The 26496-nt window shown below is 44.9% G+C and overlaps 1 protein-coding gene across 44 annotated transcripts in view; it reads left to right on the top strand.

Annotated features, from left to right (window-relative positions):
- SERGEF (secretion regulating guanine nucleotide exchange factor) overlaps positions 1-26496 on the top strand; it is a 229504-nt gene that overhangs the window by 10228 nt on the left and 192780 nt on the right. For 26 of the 44 annotated variants that reach the window (XR_011541230.1, XR_011541229.1, XR_011541228.1 and 23 more), the window contains exons 5-8: positions 1622-1682; positions 6608-6721; positions 9260-9322; positions 13017-13175. Coding sequence is in view for 35 of the 44 variants with exons in the window: in XM_070624441.1 (XP_070480542.1) it covers positions 1622-1682; positions 6608-6721; positions 9260-9322; positions 13017-13175 (397 nt within the window). In the remaining 9 variants the exon portion in view is untranslated. The remainder of the gene's footprint in view (positions 1-1621; positions 1683-6607; positions 6722-9259; positions 9323-13016; positions 13176-26496) is intronic. The other 18 variants (XM_070624439.1, XM_070624423.1, XM_070624410.1 and 15 more) reach the window with 5 other exon arrangements.

Here is a 26496-nt window from a genome sequence, read left to right as displayed (position 1 = left end):
TAAAGTTTAGAAAGACACTGTACACTGTAAATAAACAAATGTGGTAAAGCCCCAAAGGGGCTGTGATTGATGTATATACAGTCCCTTTAAAAGCGAGAGGCTGGGTCCCAAGAGCATGTTTAGAGGAGGGAAGCCAAGAAGGGGGAGGGAATTTGAAATCAGGTGGCAGCTGATGGAAGTGGGGTGTTGGGCCTAAAGAAGAGATATGTGTTAGTTATCTATTGCTGTGTAATAAATTACCCCAGAATTTAGCAGCTTAAAACAACAAACGTTTATTGTCTCACAGTTTCTAAGAGTCAGGAATCTGGGAACAGCGTGGCTGGTCCCTCATGAGTTGCAGTTGAGGCGTCAGCCGGGGCTGTGTGAGGTCTGCTGGAGGCTCTCCAGGCTGGTGGGACCACTTCAGCGGTCTCTCACCTGGCAGGCGCCTTCAGTTCCTTGCCAGGGGAGCCTCTCTATGGGACTGTTCAGACATGGCCTCTGTCTTCCGCCAAGAGTGATGGGGGAGAGAGAGAGGTCAAGCAAGAAGCCTCAGTGCCTTCTATCACCTAGTCTCTGAGCCGCTCATCACTTCCTTATCCTCTTCATTAGAAGCAAGTCACTAAGTCCAGCCCACACTCAAGGGGAGCAGAATAATGGGCACATCTTGAAGAGAGGAATCTCAAAGAACTTGAGAACCTATTTTCTTTTTGGTGAGGAAGATTGGCCCTGAGCTAACATCTGTTGCCAATCTTCCTCTTTTCTTTTTGCTTGAGGAAGATTGTTGCTGAGCTAACATCTGTGCCACTCTTCCTCTATTTTGTATGTGGGATGTTGCCACAGCATGGCTTCATGAGCAGTGTATAGATCTGCACCTGGGATCTGAATTGGCAAACCCCTGGCTGCCTAAGTGGAGTGCACATATTTAACCACTATGCCACTGGGAGGGCCCTGAGAACCTATTTTTAAAACCACCACAAGATGTCTGAGACAGGACATGACAACTGTCTTCACATATTTGGAAAGCACTGTCAGAAACTCTAGACAGAGAAGTTTGGCTCGCCTAAGGCGATAAATGGAGCTGTGCAAAGATGAACAGGCACCTGGGGAGGTGGTGAGCCGTGTCACTGGAAGTAGGTGTTTGGGGGGGGTTAGACAACCACATGGTGGGTGTATGGAGGGGTGTCTGGCATTGGATGGAGAGTGGACTAGCTAGAGCTCAGCAAACTAGAACCCTTGGTAAATAAAGTTTTATTGGAACACAGCCATGCCCATTCATTTCCGTAGTTATTGTGTATGGCTGCTTTTATGTTACGGTGGCAGAGTAGAGTAGAGTGACCGAAGACGTATCGCCTGCAAAGTCTATCTGGCCTTTTACAGAGAATGTTTGCCAGCCTTGGGCTGGATGACCTTGCAGGTCCCTCCCAGCCCTGAGAGGCATTGTGATGGGGTATTTTTAAAAGACTTTTGTCTTTTAGGGACGCATGTACAAGTATTTATGGATGGAAATGTTGGGGGTTGGGAGCTCTAAACCAATCAGACACCTGATGAGGGCCGTGCTGCCTTGGATTTGGGCGTGAGTTATATAACATTTTGTAGATGGCTGATTCTGAGATCTCTACCCCTTTCTTTGTTTTGACAGCCCCTGAGAGAGAAGGTTGTTAGTATTGCTGCTGGACTGAGGCATGCTTTAGCTGCTACAGGTGATCATTTTGCTTTTGTTTTTTAAATAGGCATGTAATAAGGAGAAACAGAGCTTTATGAAAAAAAATTTTTTTAAGTTCTTTTTAAAAAATTTTATTGAGGCCACATTGGTTTGTAACATTGTGTAAATTTCAGGTGTACATCATTATATTTCAGCTTCTGTATAGACTGCATTGTGTTCACCACCAAGTCTAGTTTCCATCCGTCACCATACATTTGTGCCTCTTTACCCCTTTTGCCCTCCCCGACCCTCTTCCCCTCTGGTAGCCACTAATCAGTTCTCCTTACCTATGTTTTTGTTTGTTTGTTTATCTTCCACATATGAGCAAAATCATACTGTATTTGTCTTTCTCTGTCAGACTTATTTTGCTTAGTACAATACCCTCAGGGTCCGTCCATGTTGTTGCAAATGGCACGATTTCATCTTTTGTTTATGACTGAGTAGTATTCCATTTGTGTGTGTGTGTGTGTGTGTGTGTGTGTGTGTGTGTATGTATATAGTGTATAAATATAGGGTATAAATATATAGTGTATGTATCGTGTATATTTATATATGTATCTCACATCATCTATATCCATTCTTCAGTTGATGGGTACTTGGGTTGCTTCCACATCTTGGCTATTGCGAATAATGCTGCAATGAACATAGGAGTGCATGTATCTTTTTGAAATAGTGTTTTCATAGAGAAACAGAGCTTTGGAAGAAATAAACTTTAAGGAGTAATTTGGAGTGTCCTGCTGGTTGCAGTTCTGATTAAAAGGAGGGGACCTAACACAGATGTCATGTGGGAGGCGGGAGGAAGGAAATGAAGTTTTAAGCTCTTTCTTATGTTCTAGCCATGGTGCTTGGTTCTCCTGATTTAATTAATACCTCATTTAATCCTCACCACTGCGCAGTGATGTGAGTTAAAGTTCTCCATATGAAGAAACTGAAACTGAGGTCTGGAGAGGCTGATGCATTGGCCACGGTTACACAAGGGAGTAAGGTAGCAAAGGTAGGGGTCAGAGTCTAGGATGGTCTGGATTCCAAGCCCAAGACCCACATTCTTTGCTGTAAACTGCACTGCTTTCCTAGTGGATTTTAGCGTTTATTAATTTAAAACCTTCAAATAAGCTTGTCTCCTGAACCATGAGAGGGTGACGGCTGTGGGGCTGATGCTGTGCAAGGTGGAGGGTGGAAAGTGGGGAGGTGGTGGGTGTGGATGAGCGATGACCCTTCTTTTTCTCCCTGGCTCATTGTTCTGCTCCCACTCCTGTGGGCTGAAGGACAGCTCTGATGGCTGTGGCAGCCGAGGCTCAAGTGCTTGGCGAGTCCAGATGTGGAGTGGGGAGAGAGGAGGAGGCGAGGAAGAGGCTGGTGCAGCGCTGGGCTGATGGTCGCCTGGGATTTAGTGTTGATTATACTTAAAAAAAAAGTTTAACTTTTAATTTTGAGATGATTGTAGATTCACCTGCAGTTATGAGAAATAAAATAGAGATCGCATATACTCTTTTCCCAGTTTCTCCCAACGGTAATATCTTGTGAAACGACCGCGCAGCAGCACAACCAGGATGTCTTGATACAGTCAAGATACAAGAGTTTCATCACACGAGGATCTCTCTTGTCGCTCTTTTATAGCCACACCCACTTCCTACCTATCCCCACCCCATTCTTAGCTCCTGGCGACCACTCTTCTGTTCTCCAACAATAATGTTGTCATTTCAACAATGTTATATAAATGGTATCATGCAGTACACAGCCTCCTGGGCTTGGCTGTTTTGCTCAGCATGATTCCTTGGCAATTTGTCCTAGTTGTGTCAATAATTTGTTCCTTTTTTTTTTTTTTTGTAAGATTGGCACCTGAACTAACAACTCTTGCCAATCTTTTTTTTTTCTGCTTTTTCTCCCTCAATACCCCCAGGACATAGTTGTATATTTTAGTTGTGGGTCCTTCTAGTTGTGGCAAGTGGGACACTGCCTCAGTGTGGCCTCATGAGCAGTGCCATGTCTGCGCCCAGGATCCAAACCAGTGAAACCCGGGGCCTCCAATGCATTCAAACTTAACCACTTGGCCATGGGGCCAGCCCCAATTTGTTCCTTTTTATTGCTGAGTAGTATTCCATTGTATAGATATACCACTGTATTAGTTTGGTAGGGCTGCCATAACAAAATACCACCGATTGGGTGGCTTAAACAACAGGAATTTATTTCTCACAGTTAAGGACGCTAGAAGTCCAAGATGAAGATGCTGTGAGGGTTGCTTTGTGGTGAAACCTTTCTTCCTGGCTTGCAGATGGCTGCCTTCTCACTGTCTCCTCACATAGTCTTTCCTCTATGATGTCTCTTCCTCTTGTAAGGACACCAGTCCTATCAGATTAAGGCCTTGCTCTTCTGACCCGTTCAACTTTGGTTACTTCCTTATAGGTCCCGTCTCCAAATACAGTCACCTTGGAGGTGAAGGCTTCAACATATGAATTTTCAGGGCACACAGTACAGTGGGTAACAACCACAGTTGGTTTAACCAGTCACCCACTGAAGGATCTGGTTGTTTCTAGTTTTTGACCATTAAGAATAAAGGCATAAACATTTGTGGACAAGTTTTTATGTGGACATAAATCTTCATTTCTCTGGGATAAATGCTTAGGAGTGTGATTGATTGCTGAGTTGTATGGTGGCGGTTACCTTTCCTTAAGCTGCAGCTTCTCTTAGAAATTAGCAGGGCTGTAGAGTTACCCATCATTGGTTAACTTGCCCCTTTCTTGCGAAATTTCTGTAATTGCTAGTTATGTGTACATTTCTGTCCAGTTACAAAGCAGCACAGTTTACATCATGTGTTTGATAAACTTAATTGTAAGTCCTCCCCTCCCCTATTTAATCTGTAAATATTTCTGCATGCAGCTCTAAAAAATAATGACTTTTTCTGAAAATACCGTCATCTTACCTACAAGAAATTAACATTAATTCTGTAACTTCGTCCAATATCCAGTGTTTAAATTTCCCTGATTGTCTCAAAAATATTTTTTTTACAGTTTGTTTCAATCAGGATCTGAATTAGTCTACACATTGCAGTTGGTTGATATGTATCTCAAGTCTCTCTCTTTTAAAATATTCATTTATTCCTTTTAGTTATTGTGATAAAATACACATAAAATTTACCACCTTAACCATTTTTAAGCCTGCAGTTGAGCGGTAGTAAGTACATTCACATTATTGTGCCGCCATTACTACCGTCCATCTTCAGAACTTTTTTCATCTTGCAGCACTGAAGCTCTCAATCCACTAAAGAGTCCCTCCCCGTTCCACCCTCTCCGCAGCCCCTGGCAGCCACCGTTCTACACCCCTCATACAGCTAACTCATATAAGTGAGATCATACAGTATTTGTCTTTTTGTGGCTTATTTTACTTAGCATAATGTCCTCGAGGTCTATCCGTGTTGTAGCATATGTCAGGATTTCCTTCCTTTTTGAGGCTGAATAACATTTCATTGTATGTATATACCACGTTTTGCTTATCCAAGAGACACTTGCGTTGCTTCCATGTTTTAGCTGTTGTGAATAATGCTGCTATGAACATGAGTATACAAATAGCACTTTGAGATCTTGCTTTCAGTTCTTTAGGAAATATACCCAGAAGTAGAATTGCTGGATCATATAGTAATTCTATTTTTAATTTTTTGAGGAACTGCCATACCATTTTACATTCCCACTAATAGTGCACAAGGGTTCCAAAGTCTCCACATCCTCACCAACACTTATATTCTGTTTTTTTTGTTTTTTTTAATAGTAGCCAACCTAATGAGTATGAAGTGGTCTCTCATTGTGGTTTTGATTGCACTTCCCTAGTGATAGTGATGTTGAACATCTTTTTGTGTACTTATTGGCCATTTGTCTATTTTCTGTGGGGAAATGTCTATTCAAGTCCTTTGCTCATTTTTAAAATAGATTGTTTTTGTTGTTGTTGAGTTTTAGGAGTTCTCTATAAATTCTGAATATTATTTATCAGATATCTCATCTCTTTTAATCTATAAATTCCTTTTCATCTTTCTTTTTTTCCTTGAAATTTATTTGTTAAAGAGATGTTAAGTTTTGTTTTATTTCAACACTGTGTTTTGCTCACATTGTGCTCATCACTTACAATTCACAAAGCAGGCTAGACTGTTTACAGCCTAAAGGACCACTGGTTATAGGATACTTCCAGAGGAGCAGAACCTTAATGTTGCCATTGGGTGATGGATTGTAGTTACACACATCTGACTATAGACCCAATGTATAAAATTTCATCTACACATTTATATGAGGTTCAGAACATGGGTACATGAATTAGCTTCAGTGGATATGGAAATAAAAGGCCATTCCACTGAAATAATGGCTATTAAGAAGCTATCTTGCAGTCATAAATATGTATGTATTTGGCAATTAGGAATGTCCGAGTCCATGTTGGTATAGTAGAAAAGGCAGTACATTAGGTGTTAGGAGAGCTGAGTCCAGTATTTTCTCTGCTACCAGCTCCCTGTCTGACCTTGGACAAATCACATGCCCTCTTCAGGGCTCAGTTTTCTCATCTAGTTAATGTGAGGAATGGACTTGATAATCTTCAAGATTCTTTCCCACTCGGTCTGGAGTCCGAGTTGTCCTTTCAGGTTAATCATGAACAAGGTGTCATTCTAGTTGACTCTGCAGGAGTGTCCTGGAAGTTTTTGGAGGGAGTTTTATATGTTGGAATTTTCTTTGATGGTCTTCCATTGCCCTGAAAGTTGGGCTTGTGATTGGCATGGCGGTCATCCTTATGACCAGTCATAGGGCCCCTTGAAGCAATAGGCTTCTCCATAATATGCATGTTAACTGAGAATGAATTGAGAGTCTCCCATATAGTGCAGTTCAAAGAACAATCTGGTCTTATCTGGATAAGCATTTTCTCTTTTTTCTCTTCTGCTCCGTTGGGAAGCAAGTGGCATCGTGTTCCAGTGGGGCACTGGCTTGGCATCGTCTGGACGGCGGTTGTGCCCTGGGGAGACTCTCCCACTGTTTTTGACAGCAAAGGAACCAAGCAGAGTGACAGGTGAGGCCCTTATTTCTTCTGAGTTCTATATTTATTCTTTGTCAAGAAGTAGAGACACAGGCATGCAGAAAATGGGTAAATGGAGTTTTGCTTTTGTTGTTTCTTGGTCTCTCTGTCTTAACTCTCTCTGTTGGTTGCTCTGTTAGTCTTGCTGGGATTTTTGAGGGCCCAGTAAAAGCATTCCTCTTTGCTGCCATAGTTTGGAACTCATTGAGAGAGAGATGCGAGTCAAGTAGGTGGGGATCAGAATGCTAGCTCCAGAACTGTTAAAAGGTAGGTTGGAAGACGTGACTTAGGTGTTTGGAAGTAATGTGTAGCTACAGAGAGCCTTTAAATTCTGACTCCTGGATGGAACTCACCCACCAGGCACTGGAGCAGCTGCGTAGTCGGCCCTGCTAAGCTTCCTGCACAGCTGAGGACAATGAGGAGGCACCCTCTCCACAGGCAGGCACATCTCACAGGGAGAACCCAGAAGGACTGTCTCACGTGTGCAGTTCCTTCTCCTCAGGGGAAAGCAAGTGTGAGCAAGAATGTAGAGAGAGGGCCTGGGAGTGTTCCCCTAGGGAAATCTCTCCATAGGGCACACGAGGAGTAGGTAGTAGGTATTCTGCCTGTGGGTCTGTGGGTCAGTTAGCCTATAGGGCTGTCTCTTTTTCTCTGTTTCACTCTGGGACTCAGTTTCTCTCTCTCTTTCTCCCTCCCTCTCCCTCTCTGTCTCTTAGCTGCTCTCTCCCTCTGCTCTACACTCTTTGTGGGCCTTTCTCTCTCTGGATGGAGCACCATGTCTCTGTCTCTCCTCTTCTCCCTGTCTTCCTCTCTCACTCTTACTTTGTACCACAGGTACTGAGGATTGGCTGAAGGAAGAACCTCCACAGGAAACCTCTGCTCTCCTCTAGCTCAGAACGAAGGAGGGATTTGTGAGGGTGGTGGGAAGGGGGGAAGGAAAAGGGAGGGGTAAGCCTCAGTGTGGTGAAGCACAGGATGTCGGGATCATTCCAATTTTCTTAAGACCTGGAGGCTCTCCTTCAGCTGGGGTGAGGTTAGCCGCCCTGAAGCGCATGGGTTGAGTTGGGGGCGTACTCAGAGGAGGAGAAAGGGTGCTGGATGCTGGACCGAAGTCCACTTCACATGACACTGGAGACATTCATAATATGAACTCCTGCTTCCCAAATATTTTTTCCTGCCTCACCAGGGTATTCACTGCTCCCTGGGCGTATCCTCCCTTCTCATTTTTCTCTGTGCCTAGGGGCAAGTTGTTACCTCTGCCTCTTCATTCTTGTTGCCCCTGCAGAAATCCTGATAATTTTTCAAGGCTTAGCTCAGATACAGCTTTCTCAGTAAAGACTCTTCCCTCTTCTTGCCTCTGTTGCCTTTTCTTCGTGTGCATGGACAGCACAGGGTGTTATGTTATTATGAATTGATTATATGTTTTCCCACACTCCAAAGATTATGAGCTTTTTAAGGGCAGGAACTGTGTCTACTTTCTGTTTTAGCACAAGACCTGTAACTAGAAGGAATCAGAAATGTTTTGATTTGGTTTGATTTTAACGACTTATTTGGCATCTGCCTGGGGCGCAGCTTAGGTTCAGGGCTGATTTGGAGGAGTTTTCTGATGAGACATTAGAATGGATCACGAACTTCCTGCCCTCAAAGCCTTTCACTTTTCCTTCTCCCATCTTTACTCTGTCATGTAGGTTCCGGACCTGGGACCCTGGGTGTCCTTTCCTCACTTGGCCACCAGGGGCCCAGGGCTTCCTCTCTGGTGAATGTGGTGGAAACCTTTGTTTTGTCCCTTCCTCCTTCCACAGGATACTTGAAGGTGTGAGGGGCATTTTATTAAGACACTCATTAACTAAACAGAAGTGTCAGAAAGAAGAATTACAGAGTAAGACTATTTCTTCAGATGCTAGACCAGGTGACCACAACTTCTAGCAGAGTCGATCAGATTATACTTCGTCAGTGAAGGCAGGTAACTAAGGGAGGAAAAGTGCTGGGTTTGGAGATGGAAGGCCAGTTCAAATTCTAGTTCTGCGGTGTGTTGTTAGAAGGCCTGGGTTTGTGTTTCAGTGCCTGCCTGTGATGGCTGAATGTATGAGATGTCGTTACTTCTAGGCCACTCAATGGACAGAGCTAGGAAATATACATGTACAGACACATATTTATATCTATATATAACCTATATCTATTTATCGATCTCTACTAGAAACCATGAGTTTACACTGATTTCTCCAGTTAAAATCCAACATTGCATGGTCAAGTCCAGCCTTCCACCTTTCTGTGTCTGGACCTTTCCTCTCCTCTCTGATAGTGAGAAATTTGCCTCCTTTATCCTCAGTACATTTACTTTTTTGTTCAACCCCCTGGTACGTAACCAGTCTCTCTACCATGCCACCTATCTTCTTGGCCAATGCCGCTGACTCAGACCTTTCTGTACTGGCTGAGTTTCTCCCCAAGCCCTGGTGGTGTTTCTTGAGTTCCTTCTCTGCCTAGTTTGTTCTGTTATAAATGTAATTTCAAAAGAAATTAATTTTTTTGTAGGCCTAGAGGATTCTAAGGCGACATGTGTTGTTGCTGGCTCAGATCACTCAGCTTCATTGACAGGTGGGTACCAGCTCTTTCAGGTTAACGTGCCATCCAGAATTCTGTAGGTTTCTGCCTCAAGTGGTGCTATCAGGACACAGAGAGAAGAGCATAGACTTTGGAGTCAGAATTCTGATGCCACCATTGGTGTGATCTTAGGCAAGTCACTTTACCTTCCTGAGACTGTTTCCTTGTGTATAAAATACCTTGTGGGTAGTTTTGAGAATTAAATATGCAAATACATGTAAAGCACTCACATGAAACATAGGCTCACGTCCTTCCCCTGAGTTTGTTTTCTCAACTACCATAGGGATGAGCGTATCTTCCTCTCAGAGTAATTGTGACTGTCAAATCATATAACCAACAGTAGATCTATATCTAATGTATTGTGATCTTATCCATTAAATGCGTTTCAGTGTCTAATATAACTCTCTAAGCTCTCTGTCTATCTATTCTCTCTAGCTGTTTAATCTCAAACTAACCTATTTTATCCACCTGTATCCTTCTGATCCATTTATCTCTCTGTTTGCTCTCTTTGTATTTATCTACTCTATTTTATTTACTTAACTGTATATCTCTATTTTTATTTATCTTTCATCCTTATATCTTTCATTCTAGTCTGTGTATCTATCTCTCTAAATCTAGTTTTGTTTATATTTCTCTAATCTGTTTTATATTTTTCTATATTTCTCTTGTTTATCTCTATTCCGTCTGTTTTTCTTTCTCACCCTCTATCTTTTTGGCTGTGCATCCATCCATACGTTTGGCACACCCAGCCGATGCAGTATAAACTTTCTAGTGACAATGCAGCATTTTCTTGAAAGTGAAGGTTCTGTCTTCCAAGGCCTAGCTTGCCCTGACCCCTGCTGGTGGACAGGAGACAGTGGCTCTGAGAGATTTGTTTTGCTAAGACCTCTCACACGGAGTTGAATGGTTTACATTTTTTAAGCAAAGGGAAATGACTTTCATCCTTAGTGTTTTCAGTGTTTTATGTGGCTGGTATTAAGGTGTGTACATAATATATGTAAATTAGTGATGGCCTGCATTCCTCAACATCAAATTTGCCGTGCAGCCCAACTCAGAAGCTGCATTGTCTCTGGAGTATGAGAGCCATAATGTGAGAATTTAAATAGTTTACAAATTCTGAGCTATAGATAATTTATTTAATGAATTTAAAACAACCAAAGAACAAAAGAAATACCTACTTTTAGCCTATGTTTCATATGAAGTAGATTTATATATATGTGAAAAGGGTTGAACTGAAATGAATGCCAGCTATAAGGGACTCCACTGGTCCCATCTCTCCTTTTAGAGGAAGGACTGGAGGCCCCAGGGCGAGAAGTGACGTGTTCATGCCCCACAGTCAGTGAGGGTTGGGCAAGGCATTCTTTTCTGAGAGTAAGGGCAGACTAAGATGTTTCTATGCTGTTCTAATTAATTTGAAATGGCTGCATACGTAAACCTAGAGACTCTCTAATTCCTAGCTAACGTCAGTCTCTTCGAAAATCTTGTAATCAGTAAAGTTATTTATTCATATGTGGAGCACTTCTATTATGGTGTTTTTAAAACATAGATGTTGAATTTTTGTTTTATTGAGATGTAATTTATATATAAAATTCACCCTTTTAAAGTGTACAATTTAGTGATTTTTAGTATATTCACAAAGTGACTTGATTTTTGGTGTTTTGAAAGTGGCTTAAAAATTGTCAAGATTAATATCCCTCTTTCCTGGTCAAGTTCAAGCTGCTACACAGTGAATTTTGTTCAGTGCCCTTTAGACCTTTCCTCTGGAGTTGTAGATTATGTAACTATTTGGCATTGCCGCAGAATTTAATTTTGCCTGCTGATGCAACAGCGTAATGATCCGCATGTGGAAGACAGTTTGTCTTTGCGAAAAGGTGGTTTAGACTTACTAAGATAAATGAAGGCTCATTGCAGACACAGGCTCATCGTCAGTGGCATCTTGGTAAGCTAACCAGTCCATTTCATGGGTTGAGACTTTGGTGAGGGGCTCCTCTGCTCTCCTGTAAGGGGTCCTCATACTTTGCATACCCTGGTGAAGTCCAGGGAGATTGCCCTCTCTCTGGGCATGAAATACACTAAATTCACTTCATAGAACTGCAGAATGTCAGCGCTGCAAGGTCACCTGGGTGACAAAAAGGCTCTACTGATTTACGCTCCCTCATTTTAGACTTGATGAGACAGAGGCCCAGAATGTGAAGGGATGTGCCCAATGTCAAAGAGTGGTTGAGCAGCAGATGTAGAACTTGAACCCTGAATCCTGGCCTAATGTCCTTAGATACTGTTTGACTTTTGATAAGTTTTTGAGAATATACCAGACTGCCCTAGGGCAAGGAATACTGTGAAGCTTTATTGGGAGGTCACACAATGCAGGGAAGTGAAGCCCTGGCTTCTAGTTCTGCTTGACTCCTTATTGGCCATGTGATCTTTAAAGGCATTTGACTTCTCTGAGCCTTGATTAATTTATCTTCAGAGGAGTGCTGTCTAGTACAAATGTAATGTGAGCCACATTTCAAAAAGTAAAAAGAAGTGGTGAATTCATTTTAATATTTTACTTAATCCAGTATATCCAAAATATTATTTCAATATGTAATCAATATGAAAATTATTAATGAGCTACACTCTTTTTGGGTTTTTTTTGCATTGTCTTTGCAATCTGTTTTGCCTTTTTTGGTCTTACAACACATCTCAGTTGGGACTAGCCACATTTCAAGTGTTCAGTAGCCACTGTGTATGCCGTGTGCTGCACAGGACAGTGTAGAATCTTAAATGTTAGGGTTGGAAAAGCGCTTAGAGGCCATCCAAGGAGTCACAAACTGTAGGTTCATCGGCCAAATTGTAGCCCTTGGCCCCATTTTGTTTGACTTCCAGTTAAAAAATTTTTGGATGTAAATTCCTGGAGACAAGTGTGTGTGCCTCTGGTTTGCCAGAGTCGCTCACCTGTCTGTCTTGTTACCACTGTCATCAGATCGTCTGCCCTTCTAGATCAACCACCCTCTCCTGCAGTTTCCAGCTGGTGAAACTAAGGCATGGAGAGGAAATGATTTGCCCAAGGTCAGTAGCTAGTTAGCAGATCCAGGAATAGAGCCAGAGTCACTTGACTCTGAATTTGCTCTCTCTCTTCCTATTAAACCGCAATGTCAGTCAGTCACATTCCTGCTTATATCACAGAATTATTGTGAGGGTCAGATGAGCCAAAGCGCCACACGGATGGGCTGTGGCAGTGTTGTGCTTTCTGCTGAACAGGGCATGTAGTAAAGTAAGCTTATGCTTGAAAAGTTTGTTTAAATAATGTGTCTTTTAACCTGTTATTTTTAAAAGTTAATATATTTTTTCCTAACAAAAGGTAATGCAAACATGTATTTTAAAAATGTAGAAAATAGTGAAACATATGTCTTGCAAATGGTAGATGTTAAATAAATATTTGTTGAATGGATTAATGAAGAAATAAACTCCCACATTCCTATTCCTTGACAAACTACTAAGAACATTTGGCCTTGTTTCCTATTTACAGAATTTAAAAAAAATCGTGTATGTTATGCTATACGTGAGTTTTGTATCTTGCTTTGCTCGACTCAACATTGTAGCATATGAGTAATACAACCTCTTTTAACCCCTTTTTGTTCTGACTTGTATTATCTTCCATCATTTTGGACTAATGTTCCTTCACCTCTCTTGTTCCCCTCTGTTGAAGATGCAGGAGAGCTGTATGTTTGGGGAAGCAACAAACACGGGCAGCTGGCTTCCCAGGCTGCTTTCCTTCCTGTGCCCCAGAAAATAGAAGCACATTGTTTTCAGCATGAAAAGGTCACTGCCGTCTGGAGTGGGTGGACACACCTAGTTGCTCAGACAGGTGAGAGAGCAGAGAACTTGTGGTTGGCAAGAGCAGCTGGGGGACAGCTGTCTCAATAGCCCTGGGTGCTCGGGATCAAGTAGGTTGGTTTTTACTGATGAAAAGCTTGAAGGGCTGGGAAGGGAGGACCTGGGACCTAGTTCTGCAATTGTTGTGTGGGTTAGGTTAACTCCTTCGGGCCTCAGAGCCAGGAGGCTTTGAGAAGGAACCCATGGCAGCAAGCATCATCCGGAAATTCTCCAGGGTGTTGAGGCGTCTTTGCTGTGTCAGAGCTGAAGGGATGACTCTGTTTGCATTTCTGCCTGAGTCTAAGTTAAAGGCGTCAGAAACTGTGAAGTTAAAGATAAATATTTCAAGAGTGAGGCAGGAGCATTGCTTTGAATCGTAACTGGCATATTTTGATTGAGATCTTTATTAACAAACTCTGTACATTGATTCAGACATCCAGAGGTTCCCTCACATGTTACCTTACTGTGCCATGCCATGCAGATTCTGGCATCTTTATCTTTTCTTAAGACTTCATGTAGTTCTTGTCTTTTCTGAGCGCAGTTCTCCTTTCCTGGTCTTCGTATTCCTGACTTTGTTCTGGGGGTTGTTCCTTGCGGCCTCTCTTGTTCCCTGCCTTCCTAGAGCTCCTGCTGACTTCCGCAGCCTTTCCCAGACAGGCAGTCTGTAAATCTTAAGATCTATTATAGTGTCAAGGCCGTCTGAACTTCAGGGGTTCTCGGGAGTCCCCTGGACTGCTCTTGGCCTGCTTGTTAGCTATACCCAGACCTCTGGACTCCCACATACCTGGTGACTGTTATTCCAGTACTTTCTGGCTTTTGTGGGTTTTCAGGTCAGCTTCAGTTATCTTTGGTAAGTCACACATACCACACATGTGAACACACAGACATAGACTTACGAGTATTCATATCTATGATGCTTTTAATTGGTCTGTAAAAGAAATTTTACGATCATTTTGGGACAGAGGCCTGTATAACAAAGGTGTATAGTAAACTTTCCATGTTTACCACTTCAGAGGATGCTTTAAGGAAAGTGTCATTCGTTTGGAGGAAAATCATGACTTTCCTCAAAGAGGTTCAGACTGTTTGAATATTGGGACTATCCACAGAAATTTTTCTTAAAGAGACTCACTGAGCATAGTAGCTGCTTATTTGTATAATTGGTTTTTTTTATTGCTGTAACGTTGGTTTATAACATTATATAACTTTCAGGTGTACATTGTAATATATTTCGAATTCTCTGTAGATTACATCATGTTCATCACCCAAATTATAATTATAATCCATCACCACACATGTGTGCTGTATAATTGTTAATCTCTCTTTTCCTGCAGAGAGTGAGCTCTGTGAGGGAAGGCACCATATTAGTCTTGTTCACTTCTGTGTCTCCACTGCCTAGCGGAGAATATATTCGTTTCCTGCATTAAACTGTTTCTGGTTAAAAAGAGACTAAACGTACTCAGATGCATTTGAGTCAGTGTAGACAGCTAGGACTTCTGACCTCTTTCCTTGGCCTCACTGGTTCATGAACAGAAGACTTCAGTTTGTCAGTTTGGATTCAAGAGTCCAACCAAATCAGTTACTGTTTATAGGGAACCTATTGAACGATGTGCTAAACCTTGGAGAAACAGAGGAGGAAAGACATGGGCCGTGTCCTTCCACTAGAATGTGCAGACAGGCTTAAGTCTAAGAATATAGAGATGAAAGACTTTACCATCCATCCACCCATCATACAAATGATGAGGATCTGTTTATGTACCATGCCTCGTACTAGATACAAATCCTGCCCTCCAGGAGCCCACTGTCCACTAGTGGAGACAGACCTGTGATCAAGTTTCAGTACATTGCAGTCTGAGATGTGCAAGAACAGAGGTAAGTGCAGCATGCAGAAGTAGCATAGAAACTAGCAGTAGTGTGAGTAATTGGGTGTTAACAGGTAGGCGTTTCATGGTTAGTCAGTCTTCAAAGAATTGCAGTGCAGTAAAATGCACTTACTACCAAGTCATAGTGAGTATGGTTGAGTCTGTCAGTAAACCCTTTGCCTAGTTAGGTAGCTGACTAATGAAAGACATAAAGATGCTGCTCCTTTGATTCTAGCTTTGAAGCATTGTAACCGACGCTGATTTCCACGTCTGGGGCAATGGCCCAGCCCTTGGGGCGGGAGGTTGGAACCCACGTCCCTGATACTGTGTGAGTCACTCCAGCTGCTCTGAGCTCAGCTTCAGGTCTCCACCTCCACTTGAGAGTGATTTTTTGGTAATGTTTCAGCTATTTAATTAACTTGTTAATTCAGATCACTTGTTTATGTACTTTTTCACTTTCCCCCTTCTCCTAAGTCCAGAATTGTTCAAAGCTGGGATGTTTGAGTGTCCTGGTTATTGTACTGAATTTTGGGTAAATGAGCGTGTCTTGCTGCTTAATTCACCAATTTTGTGCTCCCTCTAGCAGCCGTGGAAGCCTTTGCCCTAGCCCAGTATCATTGAGAAGAAACACCCAGGTCTTCTAGTTTAATCAGACGCAGCTGCTCATATTAATTGGAACAAGATTTGCTTACAGGGTCAGAAGCAGCTCATTAGTGGAACAAGGAGTTAGTTGACTCTAGTTGTTTTCACAAGCTCTGGTGGTGGATTGTTCCTGGGACCTACCTATAGGCCACATCAGCACGGAGGCTGCTCTGTCTCATTCTGGAAGGCATTAGTTGTGTGATATTGATTAAAATTGATTAAGAGTTTATGCACAGTGACCATATATCTGTCCAGTAAGATGGGATGGGATGGGATGGGTTAGTCCCTAAACCAGTGATTTTCAACCACAGGTGATTTTGTCCCCCAGGGGACATTTTCAATGTCTGGGGACGTATTTGGTTGTCATAACTGGGGTGTGCTACTGGCATCTAGTTGGTAGAGGCCAGGGGTGCTGCTAAACATTCTACAGTGCAAGGGCAGCCCCCACAACAAAGAAATACCCAGCCCCAAGTGTTAGTTGTGCCAAGATTGAGAACAGCTGCCCGAGACTGACATCCCCCGTGGTAGCTGCTTAGCTAGGACAGTTCACAAGGTATCAGAATAACTTTACAGTTTTTCTGTATGGGAATCTGGGATGCAGTCTGCTCTCCCTCTTCAGGAGTCTGGTGCCTGCCTGCAGTGTTTGCAGTGGAAAAATACTTTTCTCTGTTAGTCAGAGGCACTTGGAAAAAGTCCAAGAGAACCTGTTCTAATCTGGGAAAGTTGGCAAGGGTACCTGTGTCTCAGGCTGATGGAGCTGCATTCTAGAAACCTTTCCCAAGCTGCTTAATGTCCCTGACCACTGTTCTCAGGAACTTCATGGGACTCCTGGGTGACTTTATCCAGGCTCAGTGACCTGCAGCTGTCTCATCTGAGCTTCATGATTTCCTGGCCTGAGGTGCTTCTAGTGAGAGTTGTATGGCAGACCTGGGAGCCTTCCTAGTTTCATGACCTTGGTCACTTAAATCACTTCGCCTGTCCAGGCCTCAATTTCCCTGTCTCTCAAGGAGGATATTAAAACCTACCTGCATTCTACATAGGACTGCTTGTGAACTTCAAATGAATAAATCTGGGAGAGAGATCCCGGCGAATTGTAAAATGCTGTCCATACATACGTGAGGGGTGCCTGAGGTTGGGGTATGTTAGTATGTTAAGGCGTTAGCTGTTGCTTTTAGAAAGACTTCTATTTCAACGAGGCCTGCGCAGAGCTTGAGACATACCAGCTTCTCCCCTGAGGGCTTGAGCTGGCCAGGGATGCGATGCTCAATATCCAGCTCTGACAGGCAGTTTCCTAAAGTCTTTCACTTACATGCAGCCAGCAAGTGGTTCTTTTATATTATCAAAAATTTGGAAGATCTTCGTGGCCTTATAGGTCACCTTCCTTGTTAAATTCTCTGTTGTTCCTCCGTGGTGTTCGTCCCAATTTGTAATTGTATGCATCTCTTTGTATTCTTGTTTGTTTAATGACTAGACTGTAGATTCCCTGAGAGCAGTGTCTGTTTTGTTCCTGGCTGTATCCCTAGCACCTGGCACAGCCCTGGCACACAGTAGGTGATTAGTCACTAATTGCTGAATGAGTGAATAAATGACAAGGTAAAGAGAAACATGGGCTTTGAAGTCACACAGGCCTGGGTTTGTATCTCAGCTCTGTCAGCTTCCTGATTGTGTGGTTGTGGCCAGCTCTACTTCTCTCCAGCTCCATTGCCACCACTGTAGTTCAGGCTACTGTCCCCTCTTTCCTGGATCCTGCAGGGGCCTCTGATTGGTGTCCTCCTTTTCTCACATCCACTTCCTCTCCCATCCAATCTGTTCTCCATATCTCAGTTGGAACATCTTTTCAAACCATTGTGTCACATTCCAGAGGCGTCCCATTGCTCTTAGGATACAAATATAACCCTTCGTGGCCTGAGAGGCCCTGTGTGCTCTGCTCTCTGCTGCCTTTCCAGCCCCATTTCTTCCTGTGCTAGCTCTGGGGCTCTAGCTGATCTCCCCTCTGGCCACTTCTTGGTACCTGCAATGCAGCATGTATTTCCCACCGTAGGGCCTTTGCATCTGTCGTTCCTTCTATTTGGCTCACTTATCCCTGCGCTCCTTCCTTATTTTGACTTAGCTACATCTTTTTTTTTTTTTTTCATACCTCAACTTAGTCATCACCTCCTTGGGAGGCCTTCCCTTGACATCCCTGACTAGTGCCTTTTCCCTTCTATCTGTTCTTGCAGCACTACAACCTCTCCTCTGTGCTGTTTTTTGTAGGATTCTTTGATAAATTCTCCCTCCTACTAGACTATAAGCTCTGTGAGGGCAGGAGCCACGTTGGTTTGCTCAGCATTGTACCCTCAGTGCTTAGCAGAGTACTTGGCATATATGAGGTAGGTACTTAGTTCATGTTGAACAAGTGAATAAACCTGACTTCTCTGAGCTTAGTTCCTCATTAGGAAAATGAGGAAATGTTGCCGACCTGGTATGAGGGTTAAATGAGATGATGAATTAAAGCTTCCAGCATCAGCGCAGGACTGGGCTCAGGTGTTTGCTCAGTCCACACTAGTTCCTCTGCCCTTGGAAACTTGGGAGCTCTCCGGAGCTCAGATGCCCCATATCTTCTCTTTCTGGTGAGGTCTCTGCGTGTCTCTGGATAGGTAACAGTTGATTCAGGACTCCTGGAGAGTGCAGAAAGATCATTGCTTACAGATGCTAAGTGCTGGTTGCTGGTGATTTATTAGAATTTCAAGGGGAAGGATTTACATAAGATCCAAGGCTTAATGTGAGGGTGGTCAGAATGTCTAGAATCTGTTGGTTTTAGGATGCTGGAAGCTCTCCCTGAGCCATGCAGTGTCCCAAAGTAGCTTTGTGGTCTTACAGAAGCTATGGATTGAAAAAATGGGCCTAAATACAGAGTTCTCTACATTCTTCACTTTCTTCAGTGTCACCTAAGAAAGTTCTGGAGTCTTAGAAGTTTGAGAGAATTAGAGATGGAAGAAGAAACTTCCTCACTTTACAAATGGGCAAACTGAAACAAAGAGGAGAGAGGGTGGCTTTATGGCCGCATTTAAGCTAGAGATCCAGTTCTGCTTTTCTGTGATTTTTCCCCTCCCATCACTGCCCTCCTGGTTCTTGGATCTATCCTTTTAGTTGAGATGTTTTTTTATTCTTTAGTTTCTCTAAAGTGGGGAATTACATGGCACATGTGGAGGGGACCAGCTGTTAGCTACTCTCTTTTCTTCAAGTGTCACAGACCAAGAGCTATTTTGTTGCATGTGATGTCTAAGCATTAGTGAAATCCAAGCCTAGCCATTGATTCACATAAACTGAGTTTATAAATATACCTAATGCTGATTTTTCTGTTTTGGGGCAAAGATCCTTTCCAGAATAAGGTGACAGTGTATATTACTCCATCTTTGGGACCATATATCATGAAACCTCAACCCAGCTCAGGGAGCTTCTGACCTCATGGGCTCTATTTAAAGCCGGTGCTTTGGAATTCATGATGTTGGTGCTTTAGAACTTTGAAAACCTAGTGGTTGAAAGTCAAACTGAGCCCAAAGAACTTTTTTTTTTGGGTGAGGACTATTTGCCCTGAGCTAACATCTGTGCCAATACTAGTCTACTTAGTATGTGGGACGCCTCCGCAGCATGGCTGATGAGTAGAGTAGGTCCACGCCCAGGATCCGAACTTGCAAACCCAGGCCACTGAAACAGAGGGTGTGGAACTTTAACCACTTGGCCGTGGGGCTGGCCCCCGAAAGGACTATTTTGAAAGGGATAGTTTTTGCCTATTATTAAAGTCATGAGTTTTTATCCTAAAATCCTTGGAATGTCAGAAATGGATGAGAACTTAGAGCTCACCTGGCCTGGCTCTCTCAGTTTAGAGATGGGGAAACTGAGGACTAAAGAGGGGGAAGCACAAGGAGTGAAGGAGCTGGGACAGAACTCAGGTCTCATGGCTCTCGGTCCAGTGCTCTTTCCACCTTGTCACATTCTCTCCAGAGATGGTGAGGAAGTGTAGATGACTTAACCAGCCCCAGGGACCTGAACTGGGAATAGTATTTCTTCTGTACATGAAGTTCTGCTTCCAGAAAACACCGATCCTTACCTGAAATGTGTAGCCATAGATCCCCTTATTGTATTTGTGCATTCAGTGGAAACTAGGGGATGGCACCCCAGGAGCAAGGGTCAGGAGGCCATTCCAGGATTCATAGAAGTTGCCGAATTTCCATTTATGATAAAACAACAGCAGTCACAGCTCTCATGGACCACTTCTGTCACCACAAAGTGCCTTCACATCCATTTTCTCCTATGAAGTTGGCAAGGTGGGTGGTGTTATCCTTGTTTCACAGACGAGTCCCTAATCGGTTCGCTGCGTCATCCCGGCTCACAGATGGGCAGCGCTAAAGCTTGAACCTAGTCTTCTGTCCCCAGGCCTGTTCCTCTTAATTTCCAGTAGTGTGTATCTCATGATGCTCTAACTCATTAACTGAACTGCTTTCACTCTTCAAAGAAGCATCTTTCTCCAGCTTTGCCAGTGCTTCTCCCAAGCAATAAGGAAGGAGATTCCTGTTATCTTTGGTCCTTCAGCAGGTGTTTGTGGAATGCTTATCTAGATGTGTGTAGCACTGTGCTACAGAACATAGGGTATATAAACTCCAGAACTACCTTCAGGAAGCTTGTAGTTGGGTGAACAAATGAAGTATTTAGTAGAAGAATAAAAAAGAATGTGTCAAAGAGCCAGAGGAGTGGCCCAAACACCGTAGGGTATCAGGGGAAGGAGAGGTCAGTGTGGGCTGGGTGGGCAGGGAAGGGTGTGAAATCCTTTGGGAAGGTCTCATTTTAATGGGTGGAGAGTTTTGGACTTGGTTCTGTTGCTTTCTCTGTGTCCTCTGCCAAGCACAAAACTCTCTGGTCTGGGGCTAGCCTTGTGGCGTAGTTGTTAAGTTTGAGCACTCTGCTTCAGCGGCCTGGGGTTTGCAGGTTTGGATCCTGGACGCAGACCTACACACTGCTCATCAAGCCATGCTGTGACTCACATACAAAACAGAGGAAGATTGGCATGGATGTCAGCTCAGTGACAATCTTCCTCAAACAAAAAGAGGAAGGTTGGCAACAGATGTTAGCTCAGGGCCAATCTTCCTTACCAAAAACAAAAACAAAACCCAACCCAAACCCAAAGCTCTCTGGTCCCATTCTTTCATCTGGACAGTTGGAGGTTGTGGACATAATGATCTCTAAGGGCCATTCTGACTCTGAAATTCTATCCTGTAAAGAATAAAACTGGCCTAAGGAAATAATTATGGATGTATTGGAAGATTGAGTATAAGGTCATTCATTGCATCCTCATTTATAATGACAAAAACCAATGCATGGAAACAAATGAAATTGTAGGGGGACTGGTTAAATAAATTATGTACAACCATATGTTGGGATATCTGGCTGTTAAATAGAATGTTTTAGAAGGATATTTAATGACAGAGGAATATGCTCATATAGTAAGTGAAAAGAGTAGATTACAATAAGTTACTACACTATAACTTCTAATTTGTTTTTTTTAAATGAAGGATGTTTGCATAGAAAAGACTGGAAGGAAATATGCCAGAATATTATCTCTGACTGGTGGGATTATGAGTGAATTTTATTTTCTTTTATATTTTTTATGCTGAATTTATAATTTGCAGTCTAATTATATCCCCCGAAATGTTAAAATTAAGGAAGAAACTTTCTTGCCCCTTAGTGCAGGGAACTGGCCCCTTCGCCACCCATTCCTGTGTGTATGTCCTTGACAAATCACTTCCACGGGCCTCAGTTGGGAGGTCGCATGGAAAAGAGGCAAGAGACTGTAGAAGGAGGCAGGAAAGTGGGGATCTATTTTTGGCTCAGTGGTGAGTCAGCTTTGTGACCTGAGTCAGGTCCCTTCCCAACATCCCTGAGCCTTGGTTTCCTCATCTGAAGACGGGAGTTGGAGGTCACAAAAGATCCTTTGAGCTCCAAGATGTACTTGTTCCTGAAGATGGAGAATTTCTCTGCTGTCGTGGAGCTGGCCCCGAGTCCTCGTGGGTTCCTTGAGTCCACGTCCCTGCTTTCTTACCTGCTCCCTGCACCTGGGCTGGTCTGCCCGGCTGCAAGCCATTCCTCCTGTTCAGAGTTCAGGGTGGGATTGGATGGAGTTCAGCGATGGGGCTGGGCTGAGAGGAGGCAATGACAGCATTCCACCGCTAGAGGGAAGCATGGTAATTGTTTCCCCCTCTCCCACTGTCATAGCTGCTCTGCAGGTGAAGAGGAGCCTTGATTTGCCTTGATTTGGTTTCAAATTCTAGAATTTTACAATTAGAAGGGCTTTGAAGATCATCTAGGAGAACCCTATTATGCTGCAGATGTGAGATAATAGAGGCCAGAAAAGGCAAGTGACCTACTTAGAGTTGCACAGTATGTTTTATTGGGGTCTGCCCTTTACAGTTTAGAAGAAGGCTGCAGACAAAGCCAAGAGTCATGTCCACAAAGGGTGGACAATTCCCATGATTGTGCAGGAGTCTAAGGGGTCTGCTTGCATATACCTTTACGGAGCTCCTTTGGCCAAGTGCTAAGGGCCTGCAGCTGGAGAATCAAAGCTCTGACTCTACCCTGAGAGCTCATGTCTGGTGGGGAAGGCACCCGCCAGCACGTGGTGCTCCCCAGTGTCTGCCTCATCATCTGGGTCTGCCGCACCTGGGATCAGGCTGTGGTGGTGGCTTGGAGGCGGTTTGTGGAAGACCTGTAGGGGTCCTCACGACGCCCCCTAGGTTAGGAGGTATGCCCGGCACCCTCAGGTTGTTATTTCCAGTGAATTTCTGCAGGCAGGGCTCACATGTTCACGTGTCCTATCTTTTCTTGAGGTTCGCCAGGAATCCTGACATTTCGTTTCCCACCTGCCAAAGGCTTTGTTTCCTCGGCCCTGGGCTGACTTTATTTTTGGTTTCCAGGGTACTCAGCAGCCCTGAGCACTATGGTAAAGTGGAACTGTGCGTTGTTCTGGGAGCCAGGCAGCTGTGCGACCTTGGGCCAGTTACTTCATCTCTGGGCAGGGAGATCAGGCTCTCAGCTGCAGGTGGTCATCTCTGCCAGAGAGATGAAGTTCTGGTTTATTTTTGGTTTCTGTGTTTGGCGATGGAGACCCGTTGATCTGTGGTCCCGCGAAATGCAGTGTGTGTCCCACCGAAGCAGAAGCAAGGTTCACCCTTTGAAGTAGGTTCATTTGGATAAGGGACTTGCAGGGGGCCTGGCCAGAGCCAAGTGCTGCTGGTCTGGAGGGCCACCAGATGGCAGCAGTGGGCACACAGAGGGCTTTGGGGTTGAGGCCAGTAGGGCCAACGTCCAGTCAGAATTAGCATGGTCAGAGCTGAAAGGACCCCCCTGAGGTCACGCGGGCCCTCCCCCTCTTTTTATGGATGGGAGAACTCAGGCCCAGAGAGGGAGAGGGCTACCTAAGGTCTCACCGTGAGTTAGTACCTGAGGATCTCCTTGGTTGTGTGAGGAACCGCCATCAGCCTGGCCTCCAGCTGGCTGCCCCACAGGAGAGCGGGGAGACAAGGGCCTGGGCCCTGGGCCAGTGAGCCGGAGGCGGGCAGGGAAGGGGACAGCAGTTGACTGCCTTGATCCTGGTTTCTTGGAGCGTCTGGTGCTAATGCCTTCCTCCCTCCCCCTGCAGCAGGGCAGTGTCCCTTCCATCTGCTCAGTTCTCCTCCGGGCCAGGGCCCTCCTGTCAGGCTGTGCCGTGATGGAAGCTCACAGCCCCCATACCCAACAGATGCCCAGGCCCAGGGCCTTGCCAGTGGCACGCTGCAGTAGGATGTGAGTTACACAACTGGTTGAACAAAACAATTTAAAAAAAAATCTTCCAGGGGGCAGAATAGGGCAGGGCAGCAGTGTTTGCCAGGCGCCTACCAGGTGCTGCCCTTACATACTCCTCATACCCCCGATGTAGGGTTCATTCCCTTGCATTCCAGGTGAGGAAATTGAGGCTCAGAGAGGCTGAGTGGCTTGTCTAAAGTAACACGGTGAGGTGAGAAGCAAAGCAGACGCTCAGACCATGGTCTGTTTGATGTCAAGGGTCATGCTCATTTCATCTCATTGTGTTACCTGCCTCACAGCGACTGCCCTGGAAATGTAGCAAGTGGCCCCCGGACTTTGGGGCAGGGAGGAACAGATGTTTCTCTCTTCCCTGGAGAAAGCTTGTCGGCAGTTGTGGTGGTGGGCTGCTGGGGGAGAAGGCAGTACAGGGCAGGTATTTGGGGGCAGTGGCAGCTGGCCCCTGAGAGGAGGGAAGGTGCCCTTCCTCTGTGTGCCTTACGCTAGCAGCTCCCTCTGCCAGCCGTGCTCGCCTAGCCAACCCCCTTGAAGCTATTGCCAACTTCCATTGTTTTCTGCCCAGCTGTCACCTCTCATAGAGGCCCCCCCCCGCCCCGCTCCATCCGAAATGGCCACCACCACCCTCAGCCACACTCTGGTTCCTGCCCTGCTTTATTTTTCACTGCCTGAAGCCGTAATTTGATTATTGCTTACTTATTTGTGGTCACGCTCTCCTCACCAAATGCGAGCCCCCCGCGGTCAGGGACTTGGTCAGTTTCTCTCCCCCAGATCTCACCTGTACAGAGGAGAGGGCAGTGAGGGCTGGCTGCGTGGAGTGGCTGCAGCTTTGGGATGGGGAAGCTGTACCATCTCTAGGGGCCGTGCTTAGGAGACCCAGCCTGGGCCTTGCCCTCTTCCACCTTTTCGGAGAAGCCCAGGGTGGAGAGCCTCTGCTCCCTGAGGCAGACAGTGATGCCTGGGGCCCCAGAGTCATAGGGCCCACCTTACTGCTGCACATCTGCAAGGCCTTGCCATGGGTCCTCGGCCTCCCCATTGTCCACAGCCGGTGGGGCACCAGCCATCCTGTGAGCTCACTGGATGGTTCTGGGAAGGGTGTGGAGGTCCCTGGCAGAGGGCTCGGTTTCCAGTCAAGGAATTGTTGTCTTCTTTCCTGGTGGGGATTGATTTGTTCCAGGAGTTCTCTAAAAGTGGGTGTTAAGTGACTGGCCTGTAATATTGCCATAATTCTTAGGTTCTTGACGAATGGCACTGTGCTTGCCCTTTCTCAAGGGACCTTGCTTGTCTCATGGGAACTTTCAGTAATCTGAACTTTCAGTAATCTGTCTCACGGGTAACTTTCAGTAGTAACAGCTGGTGCCTTAAAGTGCTCTCTGACGTGTGCCAAGATGAAGGTGGCCCATTTTGAAGAATCTTGGGTCAGCTTTTTCCTAATCTGAGAATGACTTTTTATCTTAGGAGGAAGCCTGATGTGGCCAAAAGAGGCTTGAAGAGCTGGGTGTAAGTTCTACTTTGGCTGCTGGTTGGCTGTGTGATCTTGGTCAGGTCATTTGACCTCTCAGGGCCTGAATTTCCTCATCTGTTCAGTGAGAGTTGTAATCCCTAATTTGTCTGCCTCAAGGGATATACTATGTCTCTCATTCACACATTCCTTCCTTCATTCCTTCACAGATATTTATTGAATAGGCAGAGATGAGGGGAGGTCATTCTAGGCAGAAGGAATACTGCAGACAGAGGTGTAGAAGTGGGAGGTGCTCCCTGGTGTAGTTTGCTTAACATGGAGCCAGGTAGACTGAGAAGGGCCTGGAAACACTCGAGTGTGATGGGCATGGTCCTTACTCAGGCTCTGTTATGGGGCAGTGGAGGGAGCAGCTGAAGGCGTCTCTGACCGGGGGCGGCGATAAACATGAACAGTGAAGGAGCGACCCTGCATCAGGTGGCTCTGACGGCACCTCTCTTGAGCCTCATGCTTGCTTCTTGCTCCAGGTCTCATCTCTGTGGCTGACTTTGAGGTACTCTTTGTTCTTCAGGAAGCCGTATGCCCCCTGAGCTGGGGTGACTATTAGAATCCACAAGATGGTAGGGCCTGGAGTTCTCTGGCTCATGGGTCTGCCTTCTGGGAAGCTGGCCACGTGGAAGGTGAGTTAGAAAGCCATCACGTTGCCTTCAGTCTTGAAGCATGTCTTAAGGGCCTAGAGATGAGCAGCTTTGCTGCTTCTCGCACGCCTCCCTGAGGAGATGGAGGTGTGTGGGGAAGGGTTACTCACATTTGTCAAGGACGCCCTGTGTGCCAGGCGTTTTGCCAGGGCTTTACAAAATCGTCTATTTAATCCTTACACAAAGTTTGCCGAGAGAGGCTCATTCCCATTTTCATGAAATTGAAGAGCAGTTGAGACATGGACTTGCCCTACCTAGTTACTTAGCCTCACCTTGTTCAATGTGAAACTGGGGTCAACAACATCACCGTGTCACCTTCGAGGGTGTTGTAAGGATCAAGTGAGATCCTGATGTGAAAGCACTTTGTAAACTGGAAATTACTGTCTGCATAGGCAGGGTCATTAACAGTACTGCTTCCCAGTGAAATTCTTTGAGATTTGCTTGGACCTTTCCTGCCTCGGCAGGTAGAAGGTTCTAGCCTTTGGTTTCTTTGTGCACTTTCTTCCAGCCAGCCCCAGAGTCAGTGGCTCCACTCACCGCTTGTCTCTTTAAAGCCCACAAATATGAAGGTACTACTCTTCTTTTAGAAAAATAACCCTACAGTACAAAATTAATATCAAAGTAAGCTTACTTTTTTGCCATTTTGGTGAAAACAATAAGAAGTCATGGAGTTTTAACGGTGGAAGGGACCATCTCGTCCTTATTTGAAATTTGAGAAAACGGAAGCCCAGGGAGGCAGTCCTCCTACAGCTCACGGATGCAGAGGAGGTGGGGTGGTTGCCCAGGACCCCTCCACTGCCCCACATCACCCCTCTCAAGAGAGAC

The sequence above is a fragment of the Equus przewalskii genome, chromosome 6, assembly GCF_037783145.1.
Source record: "Equus przewalskii isolate Varuska chromosome 6, EquPr2, whole genome shotgun sequence".
In the NCBI taxonomy this organism is placed as follows: Eukaryota; Metazoa; Chordata; class Mammalia; order Perissodactyla; family Equidae; genus Equus; species Equus przewalskii.
This window is presented reverse-complemented; position numbering and strand designations above follow the sequence as displayed.